Source organism: Sinocyclocheilus anshuiensis, unplaced genomic scaffold (assembly GCF_001515605.1).
Source record: "Sinocyclocheilus anshuiensis isolate Anshui unplaced genomic scaffold, SAMN03320099.WGS_v1.1 scaffold987, whole genome shotgun sequence".
Taxonomy (NCBI): Eukaryota; Metazoa; Chordata; class Actinopteri; order Cypriniformes; family Cyprinidae; genus Sinocyclocheilus; species Sinocyclocheilus anshuiensis.
The window spans coordinates 121,763-136,053 of NW_015542416.1; the positions used below are offsets into that span (position 1 = coordinate 121,763).

The following is a 14,291-nucleotide window of genomic DNA, read 5'->3' on the forward strand; positions in this document are numbered from 1 at the left end:
AATTTCATTCTCAGCAATGCGTCTGATCTCAAAAGTTTGAGCGGTACTTTTCAGCACTGAATTCTTTAAAGAATCTGCCAGTGTCTTTCATCTTTCACAAAGTTTGTTATCGAATGATGGGGCTGTATGAAGTATTGCATATATCTATGTGCTGTTCTGAACACAGAATATGGTAGGAAATATATTTTTGTGCCCTCAGGAGTTTAAGAGAATCTAGTGAGGCATGATGCTTCCTGACTCGTTTGATAGATGACTGCTAACACAACATTAAACCGAGATCGGAAAGATCAGCATTGTTGGATTTCAAAGAAACGAACAACACTCGTTTCTTCCCCCACTCATAACTCAGCAGTTCGGCTCAGAACATGACTGTTGACAATCCATCTCTCTGCCATCAGCAGCTCCTCGACAAACACCCTTCCATCTAAATGTACATTTGGGTTACAAAAGAACATCGAGGCCAAACGTGACGAACGACGCTGTCGGAAGTCACAGCCTGCAGTTCATGAAATCTGCAGGAGAAACCAATCAATACATCAACAAACTTCACATTCTGTCTGACTTTAACGGGTTATAAATGACAAACGGCACCGAAGGCACTGAAAGCACATGCTCGGCCAGAGCAGCTCTGACAAGCTAGACCCCGAAGGATCTGGACTGTCATTGCTAGCAGTATCAAGGCTGATCCGGTCCCTCGTGGTTTGTGACAGTTTTCATGCGAGAAGATCTCTGGAGATGTGTTTTTCCTTCAGTAAGAATCAGAGTCCTTCCAGTCACTGCGTCTCACTGTTTCAGAGGAAAAACGCAGCTCAACAGCTGAAACACCTGTGAGAGTTTAGCTAAACAGATGGCTACAATGGGGAAAAAGGTCAGGACAAGAAAGAGGAATATTCACACAGAAACAAACTAGAATAAGAATTTAAATTATTTAAACTACATTTACAACAGTGAAGTAAAAATACAGTGCATTTCAATGAAATATTTGATTGATCAGAAGCAATTTCTATCGTTTTAAAATCTGAAAAATAAATAACAAAATGATTTAAGTTTACTAGTCATTTGTACTGGCGATGAATTACAGAAGCACCAAAAAGATGGATCCTTGCATACGTCAAAGTAAGGCATCAGAAAGAGCAGAGAAACACACAAGCATAGAAAGAGCATAGGCAGTGGAAATTAATGTGGGTTATCAATATCCTGCCATCACCTCAGTTCCATCGATTATTTTGAGTTCAATTACATTTGTGATATTGCATTCAAGATTGCATTCTTGCTTTCGCTGAGAATCAAACCCATGACCCTGGTGTTGCTAGCGTCATGATCTATTGTTTGAGCTGCAGGAAAGCTGCCACTAAACCGTTTTAGTTGTTCATCACACCATACTGCTTCAAAATCAAACAGGAAAAAGAACAAAACAATCCATCATCTAATCTGAAAAAGGGTAAAGTCAGCCATCCTTTCTGGCAGTTTTTACATCACAACAAACTTTTTTTTTTTGTTTTTTTTTGTTTAATTGGCAATCATGAATTAAGTAAAGGGGGAGGACATGCTCTCCGCCACCGTCTGTCTCATTCGAGACTTTTAATTGGCTCGACTTGATGGGTCCTTCTGATAAGAGCAAACAATGCATTCAGCTGATTGGCAACTCATTTGTTGCCATGTAATTAGCGAGAGAGCAGCATCGTCAGAGGCAGAAATGTGTCTCCTTAAAGCTGCGCCGCCTCAGCTTTAATCACTTCTGCTTTTTTTTTATTACATAGAAACACAATTCATAGCAACGGTTCAGCGCAGGCTGGTGATAAACATCATAAAGGCACCTGGATGACTGATAGAGTGGGAAGATAAGCTACGACTAACCATACAGGATCTCGCATCGATTTATGACTTCAGCTATAGAGACAGATGAATGTATGAATCGCATTATTACATGGATAATAGGGAACAAATTCAATCTGAGTCAAGTTTACATATAATGGCATTCTTGTTTCATTGAACTGTTAGTAAAGCTTTAAAAAATCATATTTTATGGATGTCAGCAATGCTACCAATGTAGTTTGGTATGTTTCTGTTTGTGTTTTAAAAACAAAGATCACAAAGCAGCATTTTAGCCTGTCATGCCTTAATGATTTTATTATTTAAGAATTTAAATATTTATTTTTTTATTTTAATACATATTTATTTATTATACATATGTTTTGTCAGCCATACTCATGTTTGAACATGTTTCTCTGAACCTTTTTCAACAAGTACAGCACATCCCTGACCACTAGCTTTTCCAGCGGTTTTGCTTTTATTATTATTATATTACTATTATTTTTGTAAACAGGATTTTCAAAAATTCCTCAATTCATAGGTTGTATGGTGAATCACAACATTACAGTTTGAATTTGATTTGTGTTGTTAGGTTCTTCTGGTTGGTGTGTAGACATTGCTGGAGTATTACTGAGGGTGATTTAAGTTTACTAGTCATTTGTACTGGCGATGAATTACAGAAGCACCAAAAAGATGGATCCTTGCATACGTCAAAGTAAGGCATCAGAAAGAGCAGAGAAACACACAAGCATAGAAAGAGCATAGGCAGTGGAAATTAATGTGGGTTATCAATATCCTGCCATCACCTCAGTTCCATCGATTATTTTGAGTTCAATTACATTTGTGATATTGCATTCAAGATTGCATTCTTGCTTTCGCTGAGAATCAAACCCATGACCCTGGTGTTGCTAGCGTCATGATCTATTGTTTGAGCTGCAGGAAAGCTGCCACTAAACCGTTTTAGTTGTTCATCACACCATACTGCTTCAAAATCAAACAGGAAAAAGAACAAAACAATCCATCATCTAATCTGAAAAAGGGTAAAGTCAGCCATCCTTTCTGGCAGTTTTTACATCACAACAAACTTTTTTTTTGTTTAATTGGCAATCATGAATTAAGTAAAGGGGGAGGACATGCTCTCCGCCACCGTCTGTCTCATTCGAGACTTTTAATTGGCTCGACTTGATGGGTCCTTCTGATAAGAGCAAACAATGCATTCAGATGATTGGCAACTCATTTGTTGCCATGTAATTAGCGAGAGAGCAGCATCGTCAGAGGCAGAAATGTGTCTCCTTAAAGCTGCGCCGCCTCAGCTTTAATCACTTCTGCTTTTTTTTTATTACATAGAAACACAATTCATAGCAACGGTTCAGCGCAGGCTGGTGATAAACATCATAAAGGCACCTGGATGACTGATAGAGTGGGAAGATAAGCTACGACTAACCATACAGGATCTCGCATCGATTTATGACTTCAGCTATAGAGACAGATGAATGTATGAATCGCATTATTACATGGATAATAGGGAACAAATTCAATCTGAGTCAAGTTTACATATAATGGCATTCTTGTTTCATTGAACTGTTAGTAAAGCTTTAAAAAATCATATTTTATGGATGTCAGCAATGCTACCAATGTAGTTTGGTATGTTTCTGTTTGTGTTTTAAAAACAAAGATCACAAAGCAGCATTTTAGCCTGTCATGCCTTAATGATTTTATTATTTAAGAATTTAAATATTTATTTTTTTATTTTAATACATATTTATTTATTATACATATGTTTTGTCAGCCATACTCATGTTTGAACATGTTTCTCTGAACCTTTTTCAACAAGTACAGCACATCCCTGACCACTAGCTTTTCCAGCGGTTTTGCTTTTATTATTATTATATTACTATTATTTTTGTAAACAGGATTTTCAAAAATTCCTCAATTCATAGGTTGTATGGTGAATCACAACATTACAGTTTGAATTTGATTTGTGTTGTTAGGCTCTTCTGGTTGGTGTGTAGACATTGCTGGAGTATTACTGAGGGTGGAGCAGTGGGCGATCAGCGGGTGGAGCAGTGGGCGATCAGCGGGGGGAGCAGTGGGCGATCAGCGGGCGGAGCAGTGGGCGATCAGCGGGCTGAGCAATGTGCGATCAGCGGGCGGAGCAGTGGGCGATCAGCGGGCGGAGCAATGTGCGATCAGCGGGCGGAGCAATGTGTGATCAGCGGGCGGAGCAGTGGGCGATCAGCGGGCGGAGCAGTGGCCAATCAGCGGGCGAAGCAGCGGGTAATTAGCAGGTGGAGCAGCAGGAGATCAGCGGCGTCGTGCAGGCGGAGCAGTGACTCTTTGATGTTGTTGTTGTGTGGCGCTGCTCCTCCTCATCATCTGAATATCACAGACTGACGCCGGCCACTCGCTGCGCCTTTGTTTCTGTGATTAAAGCAGGTGTCCCCGAGGCTGGTGTTTGTTCATGACAGCCTGCATTTACACAGCTGTCAGTCGCCTGTGAGGAGGTCGGAAGTGTTCGTTTCCAAGCCCCTAAAGATGCATCTGCTTTACATCAACTTAACCCAGCTTTGCAAATGACTTGCTGAAGTTTGCTTGCTCGATCTCTGGTTACTGCTTTTAGCTTTATGATGAAGTACTTTCATGAGACAATCAGAGACTTGTTAAACAAGAAGTTGATGAGCAATTATGTCAGAAAAGTTTTTGATATAGAAACTTTCTGTTCTCTGTTGAGGTGGTTCCGCTAGTTAAGATGGTGACCTGCACCTTATATAGATGCTTCACACTATAAATATTCATACGGCACATTGTGGTTTTGCATTGCTGTGAATTAAACTGTAATCAGAAAATGTCAAAGTCTTTATGGTCTTAAGGATGCAGTGAGCTTTATTTTTATGCAAGATAAAATTGGGTAACTACCTTTAATCTTGTGTTGTTTTTAATGGTTTTCAAACATCTCTTTACATGGACTTAATCTCTTGTTTGGTTCAAAGATTAGAACTCATTATTGTTCAGAGTCTTGAACAGTTTTTCTATTAAATGCATATGGAAAAATGCTTATGCTCACGAGCCTCTGGCTACTGAGGGATTTGTGGTCACTAACATCAGTCTACACTCATTTGTTTAGTTTTGTCAGATATGAGATCAGTGTTTGGTGGCTGCTGGTTCTCCAGCACCGAACCCGAGACTGAACCGCTGTGCTGAGGCTCTCCAGGACTAAAAGCAGCACATCTCCATCCTAAACTCCAGTACAACACTTGCCAATACTGAGAAACTCTTGCCAATACTGAAAAATTAATAAGGCAAAATTGCCCTCAGTGGTTAATTAGCTATGATCACGCTGTTCGGCTGTTAGTGGCATTTCTTCTTAATTAGAGCATACTGTATATTTTACATCCCAAAGGATGAGAAAGCAGCAAAGGTTTGTTCCCCTTGGCATTTAGCAGGAAGGTGAGCTTTTGTTTTAGTGCAAAAGTGGGCCACTGTCCTCCACTGAAACACAACTAATCAAACCAGCTTAACATCAGCTCGACATCAAAGACACCGGCAAATAACTCATCACCTGATTTCTGCAGAAACCTCACAATCATTTCTCTTGTCTGATTAGCATCTGAATTGTTCAGAATAAAATCTGATGTGAAATGCTTTTCTTGTAAGTTATTGTTTTATTAAGTCCAGCAGACTGTCTGTGTCCCACACAAACATGAACTCAATCAAGCGTTCAGAGCTCAGGAGTCGCATCAACAACGCCAAGATCGCTCCATTTTTAACCCTCATGTTTCATATGCAGATTGGGTTTGTCTAGAGTCATGAGTAATCAATGCCAAAATCAGGATATTTTCAATATTTCACAAGTTTCAAGGGTTCACAAACTTATTTTTGGCACTGTAAAATCATAAAATCTGTTGTGTGTCCAAAAAAGAAAAAAGTCACCATTTTTCCACTATGAGGGTGTGGAACTATAGATGTGGGAAAACCCTACATGCAGTTCTGCAATTAAAATTAATTATCATGTTTAACACTTTTAAAAGGAGTCCTAAGGAAAGACTCACATTCTATCTTCCCATGAGATAAACACACTGCCATAACACCATTGTATTTCTCCTTATGTTGGTGAAGAGGCTTTTGTTCTCAGAGAATGGCATTGTCTGATTCTTGTTATAAATTCTGAGAAAAAAAGTACAGAACAAAAATCAGTTATTCAAGAGTCTATCGTGAGGAAAAGAGAATATGTGCGTAACCTCCTGTTTACATGATGATCTAACATGAGACAAGCCACATATCAGATGCTCATAATGAGGGAGATGCTGCTCTCACTGTACATAAAGTCATGATGGTTTACGGTTATTCCACCTTTTACCTCTTTTTCTAAATTCTTGTAGTCACAAATGGGGCTCAGCAGAACAATGAATCTAAATAAATTACCAAAAAGAAAAAGAAAGGAGCAATAAAAGAGGAAAGAGAGAAAACAATGAACAGCTCCTTGTTAATGTATTACATACGGTACATACATGCACACATCTGTGCATAAACCTACTGATCTTGATATATGTTACTTAATTGTTTTTAATTTATTTATTTTTCTTACTTTTATTAAAATGCTCTTTTTATACTCTTGTGTTATATATGTATATATGCACCCAGAGCTCCTGGAAACCACAACAAATTCCTTGCGTGTTTGCACACACTTGACAAATAAAGCTCCTTCTGATTCTGATATTAATAAAGCTCCTTCTGATATGAATGTGTTAGAGGTGCTCGTGTCAGCAGTGCGGTTGGAAGAACACTGCTGCCCTCTAGTGCACATCACTATTAACACAAACTATCACAGCTCACTCTTCACACTGCATGCATAAAATATCTGTTATACAGCATACATTTATTTCTGAAATTAGACAAATTAACATGACATGGACAAATTAGAAACCTGACATGGACTGGGTTAAACATTTAAGTCATTACTCTTTAACTGCCGAACTTTTCCTCAGGTTTTTCGTATTCCCAACGAAATCACATTTTTATATTTGACCTGTTTTTAGACATTTGTCACATTCAACACTATACAAAAACACTCATCCACAAATAATGTTTAATAGTAATGACTTTATGAATTTCTTCACTGATAAAATAGATAACATCAGAAATACAATAACAGGTGGTCTCGGCTCGATTGAACACGAACTCTGGAGCGGTTCGGCTGTAGTGAGAAAGCAATCCGATCCGACGGACCAACGAACCAGGCTATATCACAATGTATGATGGGTAATTACGTAAGTTCCGTGAAAGCATTAGCTTTGTTGTTTTGCTAATACCTCAAAATGGACCTGTGAATGTCTGTGGGTGAGCACGTCTTTGCCATTCAAAAATTAAAGCGCACTTTTTTGTTTTATAATGCCGTCTTATTGCTCTTCTTTATAGTAGGTGCATTTTAAAAATGTTTTCCCAATCAGTCCTGGACTCCTGCTCAAAATGATAAATTATTATTAACGACAGCTACAACAAACCCAACAATAAGCCCGCAAAGCTGTTACTGTTGCACCCTGACGGATGACAGCCGTGAGTGACAGCTCAGCGGAATCCCGGAAAATAAACCGTGGAACGTTGACCAATGAGAGAACCGTTTACTCGCGCGTGACTTGTATTAACAAATTTGGTCCGTTTAGAAACTTTGCCGTCTGAAAGCGAACCGCACCAAGAATAAAAAGCAACATTGTAATTATTTTAATCCCCGTTTCGGAACAAAGCAATCGATCTGCCGGTGTGAAAACACCCTAAGAGATTAATTTCACAGTGATTATAATTAGTTGTTGTGCTTGAACTCTGGCTATAGACTGAAGTCAGTGAAAATGTTCTTTGCTCTCTTTCTGTACAGTGAAAGTGTTATAATTAGTATCTTACAAGGTTTTTATTACATTCACATTAAATATACTACAAAGTCAGTCGTATTAAAAATATTTTATGGCATGACACCCATATCGTACTTTTTTAACAATTTGTTTATTGAGAAATAAATTATGTCAGTATAATGCAGTAAAATTGAATCAGATCTCTTATTTACATATTAATAATACTAAAAGAACAACAGCAACTAGCACAAAAAAGGGAGAGAGGAAAAATAATAATAATAAAAAAGAAAAGAAAAGAAAAAAAGGACACAGGTCAGTTCACAACACTACACAATAAGAGCATTTGGGAGAACTAGTCATACATTCCTGGGATACAAATAAAAAAATAAAAAGGGGTAATTTGGGGTAAGGGGTAAATGGCTGATGGCTTAATAATAAATCGTGGCTGAGGGTGATAAAAGAATCAAGTAATTTGATCTCTTTCTCCCTCCATTATATTACAGGAATCTAAGCTTGAAATAAAGGATATAAATGGTTTCCAAATATTTACAAAAAAGACACTTTACCTTTCAGAATATACTGTATTTAATCCTTTTCATTGACAAACAAAAGGACATGTTGTTGATACAATGTATAGTGGGTGGCTTTTCCACTTTCTTCCAATACATAGCTATTAGACGCTTTGCTTGAAGTATACATATGTCAATAAGTTTCTGAGTGCTGCTACTGTATACAATATTCTCAGGACAGGAACATACCTGGTACTTAAGGAAAAAGACGGGTTATTATGCGTAGTTAATAGATTATACTGTTAGGCTACTTTGCTCATCGTCCATTATACGGTAGATCAACTAACATAATCTATACATGTGCAAAATGCATTTGCTTACACATAATTGAGAATCGAGATATTTCATGATATATTTAACACGTTTGGGAATATTTCGAATGAAAATGTCAAAAATAAATAAAATATAAGCCTATATCAGTTATGCAGTGCTATCGTGGCTTCTGTGTGTCATGACAAGCATGACGAGCCCACCCCCTCCCCCACTCATGCCCCCTCAAAATTAATGAGTGCATGACGCCCCTGATAGAGAGTGATAGAGCTAGAGGGTCAAATAACGGTGGAACAGATGTGTTTTTAGCCGTTTCTTGAAGATGGTTAAGGACTCAGCTTCTCGGGTTGAGTTGGGCAGGTCATGCCACCAGGAGGGAACAGTTAATTTAAGAGTCCGTGAAAGTGATTTTGTGCCTCTTTGGGATGAACAATCAAGTGTCGTTCACTTGCAGAACACAAGCTTCTTCTAGAGGCACATAACTCTGAAGAAATTAATTTAGGTAAAGGGGTGCAGAGCCAGTGGTGGTTTTGTAGGCAAACATTAATGCCTTGAATTTAATGCGAGCAGCTACTGGTAGCCAGAGCAAACTGATGAACAGGACAGAGAAGAGAAGTGGTCCAAGAACTGAGCCCTGAGGCACCCCTACATACACATCTTATTCAGAGAAATAACACTGACTATTTACAGTACAGACTTAAAGACATGAAGCTTTATTTTCAAGATGATGCATAAGCTTTTAATTTCAATACAACACAGAGCAATGTAGTACAGAGGCTGTTCTGTGTCAACAAAAACAACGTATCCACGTGACGCAGCTGACACAGAACAGCATACGCTGTTTACGTTCAGTGGATACTCTCCAAAACAGTGCTATGGTGACGCGGAGGAGATGAATTGTTGAATAAAGTTGTTATTTTTGTTTTCTTTGTGTACAAAAAGTATTCTCGTAGCTTCGTAAAATTACGGCTGAACCCCTGATGCCATATGGATTATTTTACCGATCTCCTTGCTACGTTTCTGGACGTTGATTGTGTTAATTTCATTGCTGTATATGGGAGGGTCAGAGAACTCTCAGAATGCATCAAAAATATCTTAATTTGTGTTCCGAAGATGAACGCAACGTATCCACGTGACGCAGCTGACACAGAACAGCATACGCTGTTTACGTTCAGTGGATACTCTCCAAAATGGCACCAGGGTGATGCGGAGGAGACGAATTGTTGAATAAAGTCGTTATTTCTGTTTTCTTTTGCGCACACAAAAAGTATTCTCGCAGCTTCGTTAAATTACGGTTGAACCGCTTATGTCACATGGATTATTTTAACGATGTCTTTGCTACGTTTCTGGACCTTGATCGTGTTAGGATCTTTGCTGTCGATGGAGGGTCAGAGAGCTCTCAGAATTCATCAAAAATATCTTAATTTGTGTTCTGAAGATGAATGAAGGACTTACAGGTTTGGAACAACATGAGGGTGAGTAATTAATGACCGAATTTTCATTTTTGGGTGAACTATCTCTTTAAGACTAGCAATGTGCGCTAATAAAATAAATATTGTAAATTTTGATTTCATGTGGACTTTAAAGCTGAAGTACTCAACTACGAACTCAAACATCACAAACGCAGCTCTTACTGCTCTAGAGAAGTGAAAGCATGTCTCAACAGGTAAAATTACACTACTTTCAATAAAAGCTCCAACAAATTCATTTAAGTTCTTTAAAGTTTAGCTTACCCATCGAGAAAAAAAACTCTGCAAGTTCATCGAATTGAATCCCAAATATTCTATCAAATTCCTGCATCTTGTAAAGACACCGCCAATCTTTATCCCTGTTTCACCCCGTTGTCTGTCTGTGTATGGCTTGTGTTTTTGTAACAGAATCTTAATTTATTTTTCCACACCGCTAAACACCCTCTGGCTCCGCCTACTACAGTAGCCACGCCCCAAACTCTCGGAGGTATGCAAATATAAACTGACAGACAGGCAGGACATCCAATCATTGTATTCGGGCCAATTATGATGAAGTAGGCCTAATTTATCCCAAAACTTGCGTACTTATCTGCTACACTCTCAAAAGTATGTATTTTTCTTCACAAAATAAAAACATACTTTTAGGGCATAGTAGAAAGTTTTGTTTGTTTGTTCGTTTGTTTTACAGTGAGAAATGTTAGTCTATTCAAAGGAAGAAGAAAAAATAAGTTACAGAGTACAATGCAATGATAAAAGGGTTTCAATTTATGCAACAATATTATATGTGCTTACAATGTTGTCACCTTTTACGTTTACACTTGTTTAAAACATTAATTTTTTAAGTGAGATAAATGAGAAAGTTGTTGTTTTGGAGTCAGACCACTGCATTCTCTATGTAGTGTGCTGCGTGTCATCCACTATATAGGGAATGAGAGCGAGTCCCAATAGTATGTTCCTGCACAACCGGAGGCTGCAGTTCTAGGACCCTATGCTTTTGTAACAGCGCCACCTACCGAATTGGATCACTAAAGATGGACGACATGGACAGCAATCAGAGTGAGTAACTTTACCGATTTTCAATTAAGTTTTATTTTATAACCTTAAAACGATGCAAAGTTTACGTAGCCAACGTGAGAACTGCTAAGAAATAATAATGAATTCCCGATTGCTAGTTTTATTGATTATTACGATGTTCTTAATTCGTGGCCATGATTTAATTAAGCTAAACCTTGTTGACATAATGACTACAATAAGTAAATCTAGCCAGCACATTAATTAAACTTAAAAAGATGATAATCCTGAAACTGCAGCCTCCGGTTGTGCAGGAACACCCTTCTCGAGCGAGTCGGACGCAGCTTCCGCTTTTGACTGGAAGCGCATGGCGTCTCTGCGCATGCGCCGCTGCTGCTGTTCGCATTTCCTGTTGCTGCGCTTCTGATCCGGAGTCATGGCGCTGCTCAGAGCGGGTACAGACTCTTCACAGCTCTTTTACACCTCTTTATATCAGTCATTCATCATGAACCAGATCGGCGTCTGATGCTGTGATTGTGTGTGTTTGCAGCTTTCTCTTCTCTTCTCTTCAGTTCCGCGTTAGCTTTGGTGCAGGACCTCGATGACACGTGAGATATTCCTTCTTTCAGATATTCTTTCGGAGTCATTGTCATCATGTGTACACTATTTTGAGAAAGAGTTGCGGCTCAGTGTGAACAGTCTTGAGTTTATTCGCAGTGTGAAGATCCGATGCTTTGACTCAGTTTATATCATTCATATTCATATTCATACAGTATCTGCCAGCTGCAGGTCTGAATATGAAGCACTGGCCTGTGTGTGATGCTCACATAGTGCTCTTAGAAACCTGACTGTGCTTTGATGCTTACTTCAGACATGAAGCCCATGATTACAGTACTTGCATGTTTAGATTAAACCTCATGAAATCACTTGACAAGTAGTCTTCTTTTCTGTACTGACGTTTGGTACATGAGTTTAAAAGATGTCGTCAAAAAGCTGATCTGTTCGAGTGAAAGTTGAAGGATATAAATTTATTTCAGTATTTTTGCTTAATTATCATGAACGTCTATGTGCAAGATTAAATGCTGTAGCTGCAAGAGCAAATACAAGCAAATACAATGTTCATGAGTTACAGATACAAAAAAGCATTGCTCTGCAAGACGCTGAAGAACTGAGCTGATGCTGGACATGTTCTGTTGTAATAATGCAACACACGGGAGTCGAACCCGCAGCCTCTCGAAGAAGAAGAGTCATCAGTGAAGTAATATCTCTTGGACAAAGACAACACATAAGCCTCAGAGAATGCAGTCGTGTTTCACGAGCCCCAAACTCCTTATTTAATCTATGCATGCTCAGTTCATGGAATTATTAAGTTGTTTGTTTTGAATGTGTGATCAGTGAGATTGATTTCAATCATATTTAGTCCAGTCAGCAGCTGGTATTAATGTAGTCCACTCCTCTGGGGCTTTTCTTGTGCTGTCGTTTCCTCCAGTAAATGCAGATCCTGTTTGTTTTGTCTTCCTTGTTCAGGTTTAAAGACAGCAGGATGGAGGACGTTTGGCTGGTGGATGTGAGTCAAACACACATGATCTAATGTAAAGCAGTGTGTGTGTGTGAGTCTGTGAGAGAGTGTGTGTGTGTGTGTGTGTGTGTGTGTGTGAGTGTGTGAGTGAGTGAGTGTGTGAGTGAGTGAGTGAGTGTGTGTGTGTGTTTGATTGGTCTTCATGCTGTGCTGTAGTTTTATGCTCCGTGGTGTGGATACTGTAAGAAGCTGGAGCCGATCTGGAAGGAGGTGGGAGCGGAGCTGACACGCTCGGGGTCGCCGGTCCGAGTCGGAAAAATGGACGGCACGGCATACTCGGGTGAGAATCAATGAATGCTTGACTTTATTCATGATTTACAAGGTCTCTGTGCAGTCACGCTTGTGTCTTTATGAAGCAATCAAACATACTGTGTTTAAAATAACTATATTAAAGCTTAAATAATTGTTGTAATTAATGACTGAAGTCAGTTATAATGTTATTTGCTTGTTTTCTGTATGTAATTTACTGACTCTTTGAATAACTGTGGAAAAGGAAGCGTTTTAATTAGTAACTTTCAATGTTTTTATTTAATTGTGATCACATTAAATGCAGATAATATCGTGTATCGGTGATCTGATACAACACTAGACTGGGCTTTTGTCAGTTACAGTAACACAAATGATTCGATCTCTCTGCTGCTGATAGTTATGTGATTGTGTTCATGTGTGTGACGCAGGTGTGGCGTCGGAGTTCGGCGTGCGAGGATATCCCACCATTAAACTGTGAGTCTCTCTCCAGCAGTCCTCTCACGCTAATACACATGTGCAGATGAAATCAGCTAGTCGTGGGCTGACCAAACAATCTGGTGACTGACTGATCTTAAGAAAGCGTGTAGAATAATGGTTAGTGCTGATTGGACATGTTTCTACACCAGATGACAAATCCCTGACAGAGAACTGATGCTATATTTCTGTTGTATTTCTGACACGAAGCACAAATGGACTTGCACCAGTCGTCTATTTTAAATCCTTACTGTAGATATCTTTTCACTGAAAGAATCATTAACCAAACGATCATTGATAACTTTTAACCAGTTAAATATTCATTACTATGGCCAACTAGGTTTATAAACAAATCTGTCGCCTCACCAAAAAGTAAAATAGATGCAATCCAGTCATTAGACAACACTATTTACATAAAGAATCCAAATGCGTGTGCCATAAATAAATAAATGGGAGTGTTTGGGATCTCGTGGCTGTTCGCTCGGGAAACACAGTCATGATGAAGCAGAAAACACAAGCCCAGAAGAGCGGTGTAATAGTGACTGACTCCGTCTGACTGTGGCTTGTTTCTCACCAAACCCTGCCGTTTACCTCCAGAATTGTTGTGAAATGTGGGATCGTTCTTGTATGGACGAGTGTGAGCAGGAGTTCCTCCTTTTGTGGTCTGAAAATGAAAGAAGCTCACAAGAAGGTAGATAACGGTAACTTATAAAGGCTATTGTCCGTTATGGCCACTGATAATTTGTGTACTATGAGTGAGTATAATCTGCAGTGAGTCTCTGCCCTGAGTGTGTGAGATTCGGTCTCACTGATCGTGTGTGTGTGTGTGTGTGTGTGTGTGTGAGTGTGTGTGTGTGAGTGTGAGTGAGAGAGTGAGTGTGTGTGAGTGGGTGTGAGAGTGAGAGTGAGAGAGTGAGTGAGTGAGTGAGTGAGTGAGTGAGAGTGAGTGTGAGTGAGTGTGAGAGTGTGAGTGTGTGTGTGAGAGAGTGTGTGTGAGAGAGTGTGTGTGAGAGAG

The 14,291-nt window shown here is 39.1% G+C and overlaps 1 protein-coding gene across 1 annotated transcript in view; it reads left to right on the forward strand.

Annotated features, from left to right (window-relative positions):
- Positions 1-11,337: 11,337 nt before the first annotated feature.
- The window catches only part of tmx3b (thioredoxin related transmembrane protein 3b), a 17,530-nt gene continuing 14,576 nt past the window's right edge, over positions 11,338-14,291 (forward strand). Inside the window, exons 1-5 of the mRNA XM_016492870.1 lie at positions 11,338-11,429; positions 11,525-11,582; positions 12,502-12,541; positions 12,710-12,833; positions 13,231-13,276. Coding sequence (XP_016348356.1) covers positions 11,411-11,429; positions 11,525-11,582; positions 12,502-12,541; positions 12,710-12,833; positions 13,231-13,276 — 287 coding nt within the window. The 5' untranslated portion in view covers positions 11,338-11,410. The remainder of the gene's footprint in view (positions 11,430-11,524; positions 11,583-12,501; positions 12,542-12,709; positions 12,834-13,230; positions 13,277-14,291) is intronic.